This window comes from Nothobranchius furzeri, chromosome 10, assembly GCF_043380555.1.
Source record: "Nothobranchius furzeri strain GRZ-AD chromosome 10, NfurGRZ-RIMD1, whole genome shotgun sequence".
Classification (NCBI taxonomy): Eukaryota; Metazoa; Chordata; class Actinopteri; order Cyprinodontiformes; family Nothobranchiidae; genus Nothobranchius; species Nothobranchius furzeri.
The window spans coordinates 62,355,251-62,372,639 of NC_091750.1; the positions used below are offsets into that span (position 1 = coordinate 62,355,251).

At 43.2% G+C, this 17,389-nt stretch overlaps 1 protein-coding gene across 1 annotated transcript in view; it reads left to right on the top strand.

Annotated features, from left to right (window-relative positions):
- The window catches only part of ubl3a (ubiquitin-like 3a), a 46,794-nt gene extending 37,640 nt beyond the window's left edge, over positions 1–9,154 (top strand). Inside the window, exons 3-5 of the mRNA XM_015961617.3 lie at positions 2,607–2,693; positions 6,471–6,548; positions 8,289–9,154. Of these exons, the coding sequence (XP_015817103.1) occupies positions 2,607–2,693; positions 6,471–6,548; positions 8,289–8,341 (218 nt within the window). The 3' untranslated portion in view covers positions 8,342–9,154. The remainder of the gene's footprint in view (positions 1–2,606; positions 2,694–6,470; positions 6,549–8,288) is intronic.
- Positions 9,155–17,389: the final 8,235 nt, after the last annotated feature.

Genomic DNA, 17,389 nt, shown 5'->3' on the forward strand with positions numbered 1-17,389 from the left:
CAGGAAGAAGCTGGAGAAGCAGTGGGGGCAGGACAATGCTCCTGGTGCATGGAGAAGCCTCAGAAACATCACAGGTCACCGTGGAAGGAGTGGTGCCAGTGAATCTGGTGAAGGGGACCAGAACTAGGCTAATGAGCTTAATCTGTTTTAAAACAGATTTGACAGATTTTGCAGGTGTGGAGGAACATCTGACTGCATGGACCATCAACTACCTCACCAACAGGCCACTGCTTAACCGTACGTCTGAGATGGTTGTGTGCATTACTGGAGCTCCACAGGGTACAGTGCTCTTTCCCTTTCTCTTCACCTTCTACACCTCAGACTTGACCTACAACACCAGCAGCTCCAGAAGTTCTCTGATGACTCTGCCATTGTTGGCTGTGTGTCTGGGGGGGAAATGACCAGGAGTACAGATCAGTCATCATGGACTTTGTGGACTGGTGTGAGCGTAACCACTTTTGCTTGAACACCAGTAAAACAAAGGACATGATGAGAAACACTCCCCATCACTCACCAGTAAACATCCAGGGAGTAGACATTGGTGGATACCTTTAAGTACCTGGGTGTTCACCTCCACAGCAAACTCAACTGGTCCAACAACACAGATGCTTTGTATAAGAAGGGCCAAAGCCACCTCCACCTCCTGAGGAGGCTGAGGTCCTTCGGAGTTAATTCCCATCTGCTAAAATCCTTTTATCACTCTGTGATTGGCTCTGTTATCTGCTCTGCTGTGGTCTGTTGGGGGTGCAGGCAGCTCTGACCGAGACACGAAGAGACTGAACAAGCTAGTTCACAAAGCTAGCTTGGTTATGAGCTGCCAACTGGACTCAGTTGAAGAGATGTGTGAAAGGAGAATAGTGGTAAAGATGCCCTCCATCTTAAAAAATAAAAGAAACCTCCCACCCACTGCATTCCACTGTGGAGACCATGGACAGCTCCTTTAGAGGCAGATTGAGACATCCCAGATGTAAAGCTACCATGGATCATTCATCCCCTCTGCAGTAAGAGTGTATAACTCCTCAGTTTAAGCTGTACTGGCATTATCCTGGTACACAATAACAACAATGTAATACTCAGTATGTGTTCAATACTTGTGCAATACCAGATTTACATAGTATGTCTGTGTCCCTTACAGCATGCTGCATAGTTCTGGAACCCAAGTTTCATTTTTATTCTTGGTTTTAAGGTGGTCAAAGGCTACAATAATAGCTTACTGCCTATGTGTATATACATGCACCTTTGTAATTATTTTTCTTCTAATTATTCTCTTAAGTGTATTTGCTGCTGTAACCAGTGAACTTACCCATTGTGGGGTCAATCAAGTCTATTTTATTCAATTCTAGATGTTGATGAGCTGCTGAATCAACTATCAAATCAGGTGTGGTGGTGTTGGGAAATGGCTAAAAGTTAAAGAGGTGTTTTAATGAAGAGTTCTGCTTTCCACTAACATCTCACTGATTTAGTATCAAATGTTTTATTGATAATTACTTTAATCTTTACACTTCATTAATGAATTTTCTTTTAGTTAAACTTGCTATTTTTACATTTGCCTCAAAAAAAGGAATTTAGTTGTCATTTTGCTGTTGATCTACGTGCAGCAGTTTGGAAATGTAAAAGATCTTAGTTGTGTAATTGAACTCCATTCAGCCTGATTATCACTGCATACAGGAATGTGTGCTTTCAGTAATCCACCCACTCTCTGATGCCTCCACGCCAGAATCAAATATATTTGATATTCCTGATCCTCTACCTCCTTCCAGACTTAAACAAATGTTGTGAACTTCGAGCCGTATCTGAGGAGCCCATGATCTTGGGAGAAATTTGCACATATAAAGTTTGGATTCTCCTCCCAGTTTTGGAAGTGTTTATTCCAGACAACTTAATTTGAGCCACAGCAACAACACAGTCATCCTGAAACATCTGGTGGCCAGACTCCCTCTTTTCCTTTAGTAGCTCTTCCCAGTCCACACTTTCTCTGTTCTCAAGCCCTGCAGCACATCTCATCTCTTTGGAATAAAACTGTATGGATTAAAATAACTTAACAGTGGCTGGCTTTGTTTTTACGACTCTTTTCTTACTGATTAAACCAAAAAAACGCTTCACTGTCAACCGTCGGCCGCTTATCTGACGTTGGGTCGCGGGGGCAGCAGCCTGAGCACGAAGGGCCAGTCTTCCCTCTCCCCAGCTCTCCCAGCCACTTGAGCCAGTTCTTCCAGGGGAATCCTGACGTTCCCTGGCCAGCCGAGAGACATAGTCCCTCCAGCATGTCCTGGGTCATCCTTTAGGTCTTCTCCCAGTTGGATGTGCCTGGAAAACCTCATAAGGGAGGCGTCCAGGAGGTATCTTAACTAGATGCCTGAGCCACCTCAACTGTCTCCTCTCTAAAAACTTGACTAGTGGTTGTTAATTGTAAGATTTACAGAAAAATTCAAATCAGGGATAACGTGTGGAAAAGAGGTTAAAAATGTCCAAATGTAGACACAACAAAGGGTTTAGAGAATGCCTAACATGAAATGAGCCAGAAAGGCAAATATTCAGAGCTTTCCTTTCATCTGCCTCCATACAAATGTCCTCTCTTTCCATCTGTTTCTTTCTTTTTCCGTCAGACTGGGAAGAGGAGCAGGCCAGCAGTCCAAACATCCTGAGGTTGATCTACCAGGGACGTTTTCTACATGGCAATGTAACACTAGGAGGTGAGAAAACACCAGTGCTACACCGCCCAGACAAAATGCTCATGTGCTCATACGCACGCACGCACGCACGCACGCACACACACACACACACACACACACACACACACACACACACACACACACACACACACACAAAGTCGCAGCAGTGTGCTGCTGCTGGAAAGCTCTGTGCTGTTCTCATCTTTTTTTTCTGAGCCGGAGAACAGAGGTACTTCAGTGCTGTGGACAAGCCTGCTTTGACGGACGGACAGAAGGAGGGAGGAGAGAGGAAATGGAGAAAAAGAGGAGAAAGAGACTGGGCAGGAAAAGTGGCATAGGAGCAGAGCTCAGGGTAGACAAAGAAGCAACAGAGAAGGAAGGAGCTTCAAAATGAAAAGTGGAGAAAAAGAGGATCCACCCCACTTATCTGTCTCACTTATCTACCTAACTCCATTTTGATTTGACTCTTCTTTGTCAGTTAATGCATTTAGCTAGGTCCATATCACTTTTACACTTGTGCCACTGGAGACATCTATTATATAATTGCGTTACTTTTAGTGTAACTTGTATGGCTGAAGACACCAGATCTTATTACAGCCAAGCCCAAAGACCCCAGTGGCTCCAAAACTCAGTCCACAGGGTAACGGCAAATGTCTTCACCTAACAGGAGGTAAAGACAGTGAGTCGGGTTCATGATGCTTTTGCTCCAGATGACTTTTGGAGATTTTTCACACAGATTCCTCTTAAAGTGTCTAGAAAACTGAGAGGCTGCATGAATAAAAGCAGATCTGATGGAGCGTTTTTTGATAGTGTATAGTGTGAGAGTCTCTGCTTTATATTCTTCTCTCCTGACCCGTAAGAAGCTTTCTACGTCAGAGAGACCTGAAGTAGCTTAGTGAATAAATGTGGAGGGGGAAAAGTCTGTATTTGGTCCTAAATTGTTGAACGTTCTTTTGAAAATCTCTTTTTTTGTGTGTGTGAAAGAAACCAGAAATGTGAGAAGGAATAAAAACAACGTAACTAACTGTTATCAGTAGCTCATAATCCCTCAGAGCTGTCATTTTGTCCACCAATACAAGGTGTCAAATGCTATAAAGATATAGGAGGATGAAACATGAACACCATCCCATAATTTGACAGATTAAAATAATACTCAGATAAACCGAAGGTGACTATAATTCATAAAGTCTCTGAGCCTCTTACTTATCATAAATAGCTTCCTGTGAAGGAATAGGGTTTACACGCATCAGGACTGATGAGCTAACGGCTAGTCTGAACTATATAAGACCAAAGTGTTCCTTTATGAATCTTTACACTGCTCTGTTTTACTTTACAGGATTATTTTAGCAGAAATATTTGGAAATGAATGTTGAACTGGAGCCTCTCAGTGCATCCAAAGTGCTACTTTTGTCTGCTGCTATTGATATTTATGCCACATTCTGTAATTAATAGCACTTAATACAAAACTTACAACATTGTTGAGATTTTCAGAATGATGCTTGCGAAAAAGAGTTATAGAATTTAGGGGGATTGGAGCCGTTTTTTGATGCTAACAATGCATTGTGGTATGCATTAGGGCTGCCAGAAACGACTATGTTATTAGTCGACTAGTCGCCAGTTTGGTGGCGATTAGTCACGACTATTCGTGTCATTCATAAAAGTATAGCTTATTGCACCAGGATGCTTTAATATACCCATCATTAGCTTCTAGTTCTATGTGTGATCAGTTATGTGCCATCTAATAATAAAGACAAGATAACAGCTTATCAAACTGCTTTTAATGAATTTTGTTTTAGCACTGTAACTTAGCGGGATGAAATAAATCATTAGTTTGTGTAGTGATCTGTAGTTTGTATATTTATACACTGTAATTAGATCTAAATATTATAATCAGAAGTGGTTGTTTTTATCATCAGGGAGTTTACTTAAACACTCTGTATTGACTGAGAGACAAGAAAAGAGAGAGTTGGAATCGTTTAAGAATCTTTAATTTCTATAATTATAAATTCTTACAATCTACCAGGACTATCTTAATGATGAATGCATATGGATCTGAATGTTATAGTGTTGGTGTGTGGGTGTGTTTGTTCTGAATCTCTAGTCTGACGTAGCGAATCTGGTTGTTATGACTAGGCTACCACGAGGCTTCAGAAGCTGATGACATGAGCCGCCATTTTGTGCCGTGACCACGTTCCATGGAGTCTCCCGTATTAGATCAGGAAATGCCATGTCCTCGGACCTTCAGATATACTGGAGCTGGTAGAACAGCGGTCACAGCACTACAAAGCCCGTCTGTGGGTCGACTCCCAGTATCAGCGGCAGGCGTCAGCGAGTTAGCTCTTATTTTGAAGGAACGTCGTCTTGTTGTTCAAACGACGGAAATCTCCAGCTTGACAGTTCTCAGCTTAAAGTAGAAAGTACATCTGGCCAGGCTGTACCTCTCCTTTGGCGGTGATGGATCGAGAGCTGGTTGAAAACTACGTTGAGAGTATGATGTAACTCCTTTGGAGCTCAGATCGAGCAGAGCTGAGGTTAAAATGGAACTGACTTTAAAATGGCGTTGCCTTGTTTTATATCCCCTAGTTGTTTACAAATCTTAGTAAACCGGATTGGACAACTTCATTAAACAACCCAGATTCTGACCTACGGCAGACGAAAGTTCTGATTGGTTGAGAATAATGTGTCATGCGTTTCCATGTCAATGCAGATCAGTCTGTCTGGTGCAGTCCTGTTTATTCATTAAACACATAACTCATGACATCTTTATTTCACAGATCATTCACCTGATTATTAATGATCAACATATGCTCTGATTAGCTTTATCACGAATAAAGTACTTTGATTATTTAATGGAAAGCGTTCTTCTTCTCTTCTTCTGCCTCTTCTCCTGGAATGTAAACATACTGAAACCAGCATCCGACCTTGGCGATGTTACTGTGTGAAGGGGCAGCTGTTAAGGGCAGACAATAGGATCTTAATAACGCTACATTTGTAACATCAGAGCTATTACGTGACATATACATACGTGTTAAACGTATAATCACCATCACTACTGTTGTTGCTACACATGTGATGCTAGCAGCTAAAAGGTACACTTACAGAGGCGACTCTTCGTTCTCCGCCATCACGTGCTTCCTTTTAAGATGCTCGTGCATCGCCGATGTGCTCCCGTGAAACGAGAGTTTCACCTTACAGAGTTTGCACTCTTCTTGCTTCTCAGTTGTTTTCATAAAATGCTCCCAAACCTTTGAGCTCCGTTGTCGATTTGCCATGATGTGTTGTTTCTCTGGTGATTCTGCACGATCTCTGAGATGGAGTGGCACTACAGCGCATGTGCCTTGACATATCAGCAGTGAGGCGGGAAGCAAATGTGCCGAACGTGCTGCAGCAGGGGAGATTTTAAAAATGCTCATTCAATAAATGACGCGTCAACTATTTTTTTTTATTGATGTCGTTGTGACGTGTCGACTAGTCGTGGCAGCCCTAGTATGCACTGGCTCAGACTAGCTGTTAGCCCATCAGTCCTCAGGGCTCTTTATGTGAAAGTGACTTGTGCTAAAATTCCTGAATCAGACGTGGTTTTGGTCTGCATGAGGCAGAACCACCTGCAGGGGCAACTTTGTCTTTTCTTCATGGTGAATCAAAATCCTGCCAAGTCCTTTTTAATCTGGACACAGGTCTGAGAAGCCATCGAGGAGTGAAATGATGCTGATGCTGGATGACATACGGATTGAAAATTACCTTTATGTCCATCTTTTTATCTCTCCTTCTCTTCTGCTCTCGTTTCTCCCGCTCTAGCTCTCAAGCTGCCCCTGGGGAAGACCGCAGTGATGCATTTAGTTTCCAGAGAGAATTTGCCTGAGCCAAATTCCCAAGGTAACCCGCTTTGTGTTTCTCCTTTTTCCCTTTCAGACGTTTTTTTCACGAGCTGGAAAAAAAACTCTGTAAATGTTCTTCTCCCAGCCGGTATTTATTGCTACACTTGGCGTCTGTTTGAGGAACAGCTACTAGTGCAAATAATTGGCTCCTTTAGTGTTTTCTTCCCTGATACAGCACATTGTGCAGAATATATAGCTTGTATAAATCACTAGATGACAGGTTTTATGTTTATGATTTCACCTGTAGATTAGAAACAACAAATCTTTAAGCTGCTGCACAGTGTGAAGAATGAGGCCAAGTAAAACCAGACGAAGACGAGGCAATTAAACAAAGGAGACAAAAATATTTAAATGTTTACTTACTGGTGAGAAAAATGGTTTAGTGCATTTCTGTGTTATACTCATTTTTGGGACTGATGGATATTTGTCAGGCAGAAACTGCTGAAAGGTTTTAGAAACATTTGATTATCATTCTTAAAGAGTAATTAAACACCCAAATAACTTTTTTTTGCTTATAAACTATATAACTGACTCTTTACAAATGCAATCATTCTGTTTCTGTGCATTTTTTTGACATGTTTGTGTAAACTTGATTAAATCTAGTATCTAGGTCTAAAAATGTCTTAGTGCTGCCCCCTGTGGCAGAACAGTGGCTACTGCATTTCAAATTTGTGATTGACTGGGGCTAGAACAATTTCACGTCATCGGTACAGTCTCCTCCCACTCCCCCCCCCCCTCCCGAAACGGAAATTCCCCAAACTTGGCCATGCCACTCTGTGCCTCCTGGCAACGCCCACTTTCATAGCATTTTTTTCAAATCTTGACTAGTGGTGGAGTTATGTTTTCTGATGGTGTGCAGTCGCTCTTTAATCTGGCTTTGCACCAAATACAGAAGCGGCACATAATGTCTGCAAAGCGTAAAACAAAGCTAATAGCTGCCGCCATTGTTATCTATGGGTAACCACCTGGTGCAGCGGTGCATATGCGACACAAATCGGAATCATGTCGGTCGTTTCCCAGAAGAAGAGTGTTGTGGCGCTCTGCTGAATTTTCGCTCGGTCTATTTTTTTACGTGCGACGCTTCCAGAACACGAGTAAAAATAATTGAAAATAAATTAGACGGTTTGGATGTGTGCTGTCGTGGTTTTCCTTGCTAATTATCACATGGTCCAGTCAAAATTATGCGTGATCTTGTGACTCTTGGAACAAATTGCCAGGTGCAGCGCATCCGAAACTCTCCTGTTAGGAAGGCACACGCAGCTAAGGTCACCGCTTACGCTATGCCCAACTTACGCATCTCATGAAAAGGAATGCACTGCTAAGCTTGTGGGTAAAGCCTACTTCACATTGGAGGCATCAGCGGCATGGAATGATGCTGCCTCAAAAAAAAAATCAATTATAGTCTATAGGGCGGATCCAAACCAGCCGTGGTGCAGAAATGTTCTGGCTCAGGACAGCTGAGAAGCTGCTCCGCGGCTGAGACTCCCGGTGTGAATTGATAAACAGCAGAGAACATGAGCGAACCATTCCACTGCCGCTTCGTGCCGCTGATGCCTTCAGTGTGAAGAAGGCGTAAAACGTGTCTGTTACGCTACTTGCTGCTTGCACTACACACCACTTACACTTTCCTCCAGTGGGAAGCTCAGGTTACTTCAGAAAATGTAAACGGAGTGACTGCAGTTCTACCGACCTCTCCACATCTGTCTTTATGAGGATGTTTGTGTGTTTTTTTTTCCAGGACAAAGGAACAGAGAGAAGACCGGGGAGCATAACTGCTGTGTCATTCTGTAAATACTCACCTCTGCTGCCGGCGCCCCGTTCTTCTTGTCCGTTCACACCGCTGACGCCCTGATCCCAAGGAGCTTGTCCCCTGGTCCTGAAGCCTATCCGGAGTGTGGACAGAAAAATGCACACCTTTCCCTTTTTGTTTTCCTATGCACTTCACGCACACACATACATAAGACGATAGCAGGTCCGAGATGCAGGAATCGGGGAACTGATTAACAATAGAGTTGATTTCTTTGTTGTATTTGATTTGATGTCATAACCGAAAATTAGAGGAAGGAACTGGATTCGCATGTTTGTTTTTGTCTTTTCCTCTGAATCCTTCTGCACACCGTTCACACACCTCCTCCTCAGCTGGTCTCTCCAGTCCGTTACTAACTGTGTCATCGATGAAACAGAGGCCAAGTTTGTGTGTGGTCTCTTTGTATTTCATACAGGCGACCGAGAATTTGAACCACTAAGCTCATCGTGACGACAACCTGCCTCAGCGCAGCAGACAAAGACGTGCCTGATCAGAAACCTCCAACACACACTCGCACAGAAACACACCTGCTGTCTCCTTTACTGCCCTCTACATGTGCCCTTAAAGGTTACGTGAGAGAAATGAGTTATTTTCATCTTATTTCAACCAAATGAAGCCAAACAGATAAACAGTATTAGTGAGATTTGCCTTGGATATTTGTTTGTCCCCATTTTTGTGACTGAGTTTTGTTTTGACTTCATGCATATTACCGAGCGAGCAGAGTGGCGTTCTGATAACGAAACCATTCTTCTCACACCATCCCGCTCTCATCCGGTTCCCTTTTTTATTGGTGAATCTTGTGAATGATCGCTCTGCAGAAACGACAGAGAAGTCTACCCTTTTCTGTCTTAATTTTCTTCTTTTCTTCCCTTAATTCTGCATTAAATAAGAAAAAGTCTGTTTTGCACAACTGAAGCATGTGCTCTTTCATTTGATTAATGCAAATGTATGAAAATGTTTTATTTTGTATGTTTCCAATGGAAGTGCTGTTCCAAATTAAAGTAACACGTAGAATAATATTTAATATGAATCTTCTATAGAACATGGCAATCCTGGTGGTATACATTATGTTGGTGTTTAGTGCGATTGTGTTTAAGGTTAGTCGCTAGCCAGTTCACAGTCGCTCACTGATGATGTCATGTGTTTTAACAACAAATCCTCCAATCACTGATGAACTGATGAACTTTTTATCTTTTATTTGTTCTGTGCAGTTTTCTTTTTCTCTTTTGTTTATAATTTAATATAATCGTTTTTCTTGGTGTGATTTTTGTTTCTTTGCTTTAAATAATTGCTTTTTAACAGCCTAGGTCTTAAAGATTATTGTTTATATTGATCAGGGTTCAAATCTGTACAGAGATAAACATTTTCTATTGTAAATGGCACTAATGCTCCCCCTCCTTCAATCTTCACAAATGGAAAACATCTGTAAACTAAATAAAGATTATTGAAGTGCGCTTCCCTCTGTCATGGCTCACTGCTCAGAAATTGTAAGTAAACATCCACCGAGTGACAAGAATTCAATCAGAACGCCGACTTTAGGTGTCGTTTTAGCCGACTAACGTAAAACCTAAACTCGGCAGGTTTTTCGTATTAAATCACCAAAATATTTACTGTTTTTATCCTAAATGTTGGCCTGTTAAGCACATTTCTCTTTATGGTGTGTAAGTGGATTATATTTAATGTAAAGCATGTACAGGATGAATGGCTGCAGAATACCGGCACACAACATTAATAGCTTATTCATTTTCAATGAAAACAAAGGAAAATATTTACCTCTTGATAAACTTTGGGATGCATTTTTCCAATTCTTTGAAACAGCAGACAAACAACTTTAGAACTCACTAAACAAAAGCTAGTTTATTATATACTTCTAAAAAAAAAACAAAGGGAATGCTTAAAAATCACACTTCTGTGAAATCAAACTGTCCACTTGGGAAGCAACACATGCTGCTGTGCAAATGGAATGGAAAACAGATGGAAATTATTGGCAATTAGAAAGACATCCCCAATAAAGCAGGTGTTCTTCAGGTGGTGACCACAGGCCACTTTTAGTTCTTATGCTTTCTGGTTGATATTTACTTTTGAATTCTGGTGGTGCTTTTACTCTAATGATAGCATCAGATGGAATCTACAACCTATACAAGTGGCTAAGGATTTGCAGCTCATCTAGGATGGCACATCAGTGCGAGCTGTGGCAAGAAGGTTTTCTGTGTCCAGAGCACGGAAGCACTACCAGGAGATAGGCCAGTACATCAGGAGGTGTGGAGGAGGCCGTAGGAAGACCATAACCTCCACCTTTGTGTAAGGAGGAGCCCTGCCAGAGCCCTGCAAAAGGACCTCCAGCGTGCCATGAAAGTGCATGTGTCTGCTCAAACGATCAGAAACGGACTCCATCAGGGTGGTATGAGGATCTGACATCCACAGGTGGGGGTTGCGCTTACAGCCTAATACTGTGCAAGATTGGCTAATTCACCACTAATGGTGTGAGCTGGCATTTCTTTCTCTCAGGTGAGCCCTCCATGTGCTCACCAGAGGTAGCCTGACTGTCATTAAATACCAAGATGAGTTCCTCAGACCCCTTGTGAGACCATATGCTGGTGCAGTTGGCCCTGGGTTCCTCTTAATGCAAGACAATGCTAGAACTCATGTGGCTGGAGAGTGTCAGCAGTTCCTACAAGATGAAGGCATTGATGCTATGGGTTGGACCGCTTGTGCCCCAGACCTGAATCCAGTTGAGCACATCTGGGATATCGTGCCTCCATCCACCAATGCCACTGTACCACAGACTGTCCAGGCAGATGCTTTAGTCCAGGCCTGGAACGAGATCCCTCAGGAGACCATCTGCTCCACCTAAGGAGCATGCCAAGGCATTGTAGGGAGGTCACACAGGCACGTGGAGTCCACACACACCACTGAGCCTTATTTGACTTGTTTTAAGGACATTACATCAAATATAGACCAGCCTGTAGTGTGTGTTTTACTCGAGTATGACTCCAAATCCATACCTCTGTGGGTTGATGCATTTGATTTCCAATGATAATTTTTTTTGTGTGACTGTTGTCAACACATTCAGCTATATAAGAAAACAAAGAATTTAATAAGAACTCTTATTCATTCAGATCTAGAATGTCTTATTTTTCTATTCCCTTTATATTTTGAGTAGTGTACATTTATTTAAATTTGTACAACTTTAACTACAATGAAAGGTGAGGAATGTTGTGCAAAGATTTTGACCTGCCAGGAAATAATCAACTTTATTTAGTAAGTGCTTGCCATCAGCCAGACGGCCAGAGTTCCTGCCAAACAAGCTCAGGTAAAGATCCTCCCAGTTTGTGATGTAATCATGAATCACCAGGGAATGATTATTCCACAGGAGCCAAAAAAAAAGGAAACATTTTCCATGAGCTCCACAGGATTTGGGTTTGATTCAGAAGACTTTCAGGAGGATTTCACAGACCTGACCTTTGCGACCTTCTTGGACTTCATCTTTATATATAAATAAATTTTATAGGTTGAAAAACTTGATGTGCAGTGAAACTGTCAATGTCACAGAAAACATGATCCCTCAAACCAAATCTTAGGCACAAGCTGTTGATCTAATTTATTCAGCATCCCAGCAGGATCAATCTGACCATGAAGACTTAATAGAATCAAACACATTTTCCAGCTTACACAATAGTGAGCCTAAGTAGAAATAGTCTACCAAGCTGTTTCAGCGAACGCCTCCTATGACACACTGAATAAACAAAGCCTCGTCTCTGTATATTTTAGTTTTAAGTTTAATTTAGCAAAAATAAAAACCCTTCTGTAAATGGAAGTCTGACAAGGCGGAGCAGAGAGTGGGAAGCTCTGAAAAGCTAATTCATTCACCTACGATGACTGTGCTCCTGTGTGGGTATTTGTTTTTCCTTTTCTCCTCCCTGTTTTCATCCCTCGCTCCTCTTTTCCTCTCAGTCATGCAGAGTCCACTAAACAGTTCTAAAAGCAGCGTGGACAGTGAGACTCAAGAACCGTCATCCTGCATCCCTCAAGATGGTTCATTCAGGTCTAATGACCCCTCTGATGGTAGATGGTGGAAATCTGCATGAATAAAAATGACATTTAATGTTATTTGACCTTTATAACAGCAGAACACGAACATAAATTAGATAAATGCTAACTAATTAGACTGGAAAGAAATCATTTCATGCATCATACAAATGTTTTACATGTGTAGGATATTATTAAAGGTTGAATGTGATTTTTACTTTGTACTGGGAATTGCTTTCTACACCAAACTAAAGGTGGAGGATGCTGCCCTCTTCTGGACAAACACATTCAAAACAACTCCCACCAAGTGATTTCTTTGAATAATCAGATGTCCTTGTAAAAGTATGCCTTTGATTTTATTTAGAAATATCTTTCATTTGTGCAAAATGTGATTTCAGTTGGTTTCAGAGACACACAAGAACTAAACATGCATAAATTTTGTTGTGAGACTTACATGAACAAATAAACAACAATTTAAATGCATACATTATGAAAAATTTAGTCCATAACCAACAAGGACAGTTTAATTAAACCACAGCAATGAATAAAGAGTTTGTAGCACTTTAAGCTATTACTTACAAACTGGTTTTAGTGGTTGTTGAGTTGGAAATTTGACCAACGTCACATTGGACAGCATGTAACCTTCTGCTGAACAGAAACTGCACATGAAGTAAGACTAAATAATTTTTAAAACTTTAAGCAAGGGCGTAACATTGATCTCAGTTATTGCTGAGTTAGAAACTTGACCAGTTTCATATTTGAAACCACTCTGCAGCCCTTTGCTGACCAGATGCTGCACTTAACAGTGTTGATGAGCGGTTAAGTGCCCTATAGGGGTAGCGCTTTACCTGATTTACAGCTGTTGTGCTAGCAGTTAGGTTTGTCCGTGTGCTGATCGTTAATAAAAAGCACAAGAAGAAGAAAAAGAAGAAGTTACTTTTTCTGTTTGCATAATGGTGGAGCGTGGAATAAAAATTAAGAGATTGTTTGGAGGCAAAACAAAGAAATTAAAACAGAGTGAACATCGACATGGCCTACACTAGTGTAACGGGCGAGCTGAAGAGGTTTGGGCTCGTGGTCTCAGGACAAAGAGATAGGCGAAATACCTTTGGAGTACGGGAACACGTCTCAGTTTATTTGGAAGCTTCATCAGTCATCGCCACCACAGCCCGCGAACGAATGAATGTCTCCACAGAGAGTCTAGTAACCACCCTCAGTCCAGCAGCTCAAAGTTAACAGCACATGCACACAACACATCACCCGCTTACAGTCACCCCCCCCCCCCCCCACAAAGGAAATGTCCCCATTTCGTAAACAACACTGTGAAATGGACAACAGCATAGTACGTATAACATAAAGGCCTCCACTATAACATGGTACTACATGGCAGAAACCCAACATAACAGCTAACATGTACAAAACAAATTAAAATATAAACCCAAAATATTACTTCATCACATTGTCAGCAAAACGTGCTGGTGGTTTGGTACGGCGTCCAGCACGAGAAACCTTTACTGGAGTACCCATACAAAAAGAGGACCCTTCCAAACTAGGGCTGGCACTAACACCAAACTTTAGTGAGGGAACAGGGGTCCCTGAATAAGAAAAAGCTGGTGACAGGGCAAAATCTGGAGATTTGAGGGATGATAAACACACAGGTGGAGTCCGAGACGGGCCAGTCAGTGAGAAGGTTACGGGAAGGCGGTAGCGCCGTAGTCGGTCATAGTGTGCAGTTTGGATGGGAGCCTCATCTCCAAATGGGCTTCTGAGCACATAGGTAACCCCAACCGAGTTGTCCCTGTCCAGCCTCTGCTGCACAATGCAAGGTCCTTTCCAATGGGGAGCCAGTTTATGACGGCTCTCTGTTGGGTCATTTAACCACACTAGATCCCCGGGCTCATATGGATGATGTCTCTGTCCTCTGTCATAGAATGTTCTCTGTTTGTCACTGGTAGTTACACTGTTTTCCCTACACTGTCGAAAACTAGTCTGTAGGCATCTGTGCAGGAATAGAAAAAACTCATTTGAAGAGTCCTACCCAGGACCACATTGCAGACTCGGGCCCAGTACCATGTCAACTGGAGTACGAGCCTCTCCCCCGTGGGTGAGAAAATATGGTGTAAATCCAGTACTGGAGTGTACGCTAGTGTTGTAAGCAAATGTGACTTGTGACAGGAAGGAGTCCCACTCACCCTCACATGACAGTACAATCTAAGCAAGCTGACAAATAAGGGTTCTATTAAGCCTCTCCACCATGCCATCCGACTTGGGGTTGTAGGGTGCGGTATGTGTTTTTTTTACCCCCAACATTTCGCACAGCAGTCTAACCACCTCAGATTCAAACTGCCTGCCCATGTCCGTATGAAGAGTCTCCATCACCCCATGCTCAATAATATACCTATTAAAGAGGCATTCAGTCACAGTAGTGGTTCTTTGGTCAGTTATTGCATAGAGATTGATGAACTTAGTGAAGTAGTCTTCAATGACCAAAACATAACGGTTGCCTTTTGAAGTGATAGGCAACTCCAGTATGTCGGCCGCAGCACGTTGGAAGGGACGCTGTGCTAAAGACGACTTCGTAGGGGCTTGATGATGGGGAACTGGAGACTTCCATCTCTGGCATGCATACCTCTGGTCACATCACGCTCGGATGTCAGCACACATACTGGGCCAGTAGCACACGCTGCGTGCTCGAGCCAAGGTCCATTCAACCACGAGGTGGGCAGACAATGGACCACCATGCAGATGGTGCAAAACCTCGGGAACCAGGGTGGCTGGTATGACAATCTGCCAGGTCTGCTCCACATCTGACAGTGCAACAACCCTATACAAAACCCCATCGACTAGAGCCATCCAGGGAAACTCATGCCACAAAATCCGAACTCCCCGGCCAGCACCCTTTATTCTCCCTCGTGGTAGCCTTTGGCCCTCTTTGAGCCGGTTTAAAACACGTGCAACATCTGGGTCCTTCTCTTGGAGCTGCTTAATGTCAGAGCCATCATGAGACAGGGACTGAACCATGACCTCGCCAGCCTGCACAGCAGGCTCAACAGATCCGGGCATGTCAGAGGCTGGCACATTCAGGGGGGACTCCTCTGGGGTCTCAACAGTGCAGACCACACTGGCAGAAAAATCAGCAGTCTGTGTCCCTGAACTCACCACTGCAACAGGCAAGACAGGACACCAAGATAAATCATCAGCGTTGGTATGATGCACTCTGCTCTTATGAACAATCACCAAATCGTATGGGTCCAACTCAAGGGCCCAGTGACTACACTGGCCTGTATGGTCATTGTCAACAGCCGCCTTAGACCAAGTAAGGGTCTGTGGTCAGTAGCAATGGTAAAAGGCCGTAGGCCTAAGTAATATCTAAATTGCCCACAGCTCTCTGTCGTACGTGGAACACTTGCACTCCGCTGCAGTGACAGCATGGCTGGCATATGCAACAACTCTCTCAAGACCATCAAAGGTCTGTGCGAGCACTGCCCCAACTGCAGTTTGGGATACGTCGGTGTACAGTACAAAAGGTTGTGCAAAGTCAGGGTGACACATCACAGGTTCAGCATAAAGCATGTGCCGCAGGAACTAAAAAGCCTCATAGCATTCAGCTGTCCAAAGAAAAGGGGCATTTTTACCAGTGAGGCAGACAAGAGGTGAGGTTCTTTGTGCAAAATCCTTCACAAACCTCGGATAATACGAACAGAGGCCTAGGAAAGCATACACATCTGTCGCGGAAAAAGGGATAGGCCACTTCTCAACCTTTCATGTGTTCCTGGGATCAAGGCATAGCCCTTCCACTGAGAGGATGTGGCCCAAAAACACTACATGGTAACATGCCAACTGACATTTCTTTGCCTTCAGTCGCAAGCCTGTGGATCTGATCCTTGAAAGCACCTCTTCCAGCGCCACCACATGCTCACTAAAGGACTTACTGTAAATTAATATGTCATCAAGGTATACCATACAGATCTGCCAGGGGAGGCCTTTAAGCACCAGCTCCATGACTCTTTGGAAGGTTGCTGGAGCATTGGTAAGACCCATTGGCATTGACTTAAACTGGTACAGCCCATGGCCAGTAGTGAAGGCCGTCTTTTCATGGTCTTCCTCAGCTACCTCAACTTGCCAGTAGCCATCTGAAAAATCTAATGTACTGAACCACGTGGCCCCAAAGTGTCATCCACCAGTGGGAGGGGGTGGAAATTGTTCACTGTAACAGTATTTAGGCCCCTGTAGTCTACACAGAACCTCCATGTGTTATCCTTTTTCCTAACCAGAACTACAGGAGAGGACCATGGACTGCAACTTTCCTCAGACACCGTCAGCCAAAAGCTGCTGCACCTGTCTGTCCATCTCCTTACACGTGTCTGGGGAGGTATGGTATGCTCTTTGCTTAACTGGGGGGTGATTGCTGGTATTAATCCTGTGTTTGATCATGCCCTCACCTTTGGAAAAACCACGTGCAGGGCAGAAGACCTCTTGACACAGCACAGCTTGAAGCTGTTCTTTCTGTGTGTCAGACAAGGGGCAGTCAGACAGGTCAGGTAAGGGTATTTGCTGGTGACCGGAGTCCACACAGTCCGTAGATTCAAAAACATCACATTTATCAACCTGGTAAAGAACCCCTAAGTGTGACCCAGTGTGCATGCGTAGCTCGTGATCAGCTGGATTAAGCAGCCGCCCAACAGTGAGCCCGTCCTTTACCGGCGCCACTGTACATGCAACCACAACCTCCACACTGTCACGAGCCTCTGGCTCAAGGTACCCAATGCAAGAGCCAAGGTGTGGACCAAGCCCCCATAATACTGGTATGAAAATGAAGCCAACACAGAAGTGACAAAAATTGCAGTTCCACCCTCATCTGCTAGGGGCTGGTGTCAGAAGCTAGCAAATCCTCATTGACTCCCATGTTAAAAATACCAATTTCACAGCAGAAATAAACATGTTTACAGCCTAGGTTCCAAAACATGTTTTAGGTTTAATAGAGCTAGTTTACCCTCATGACA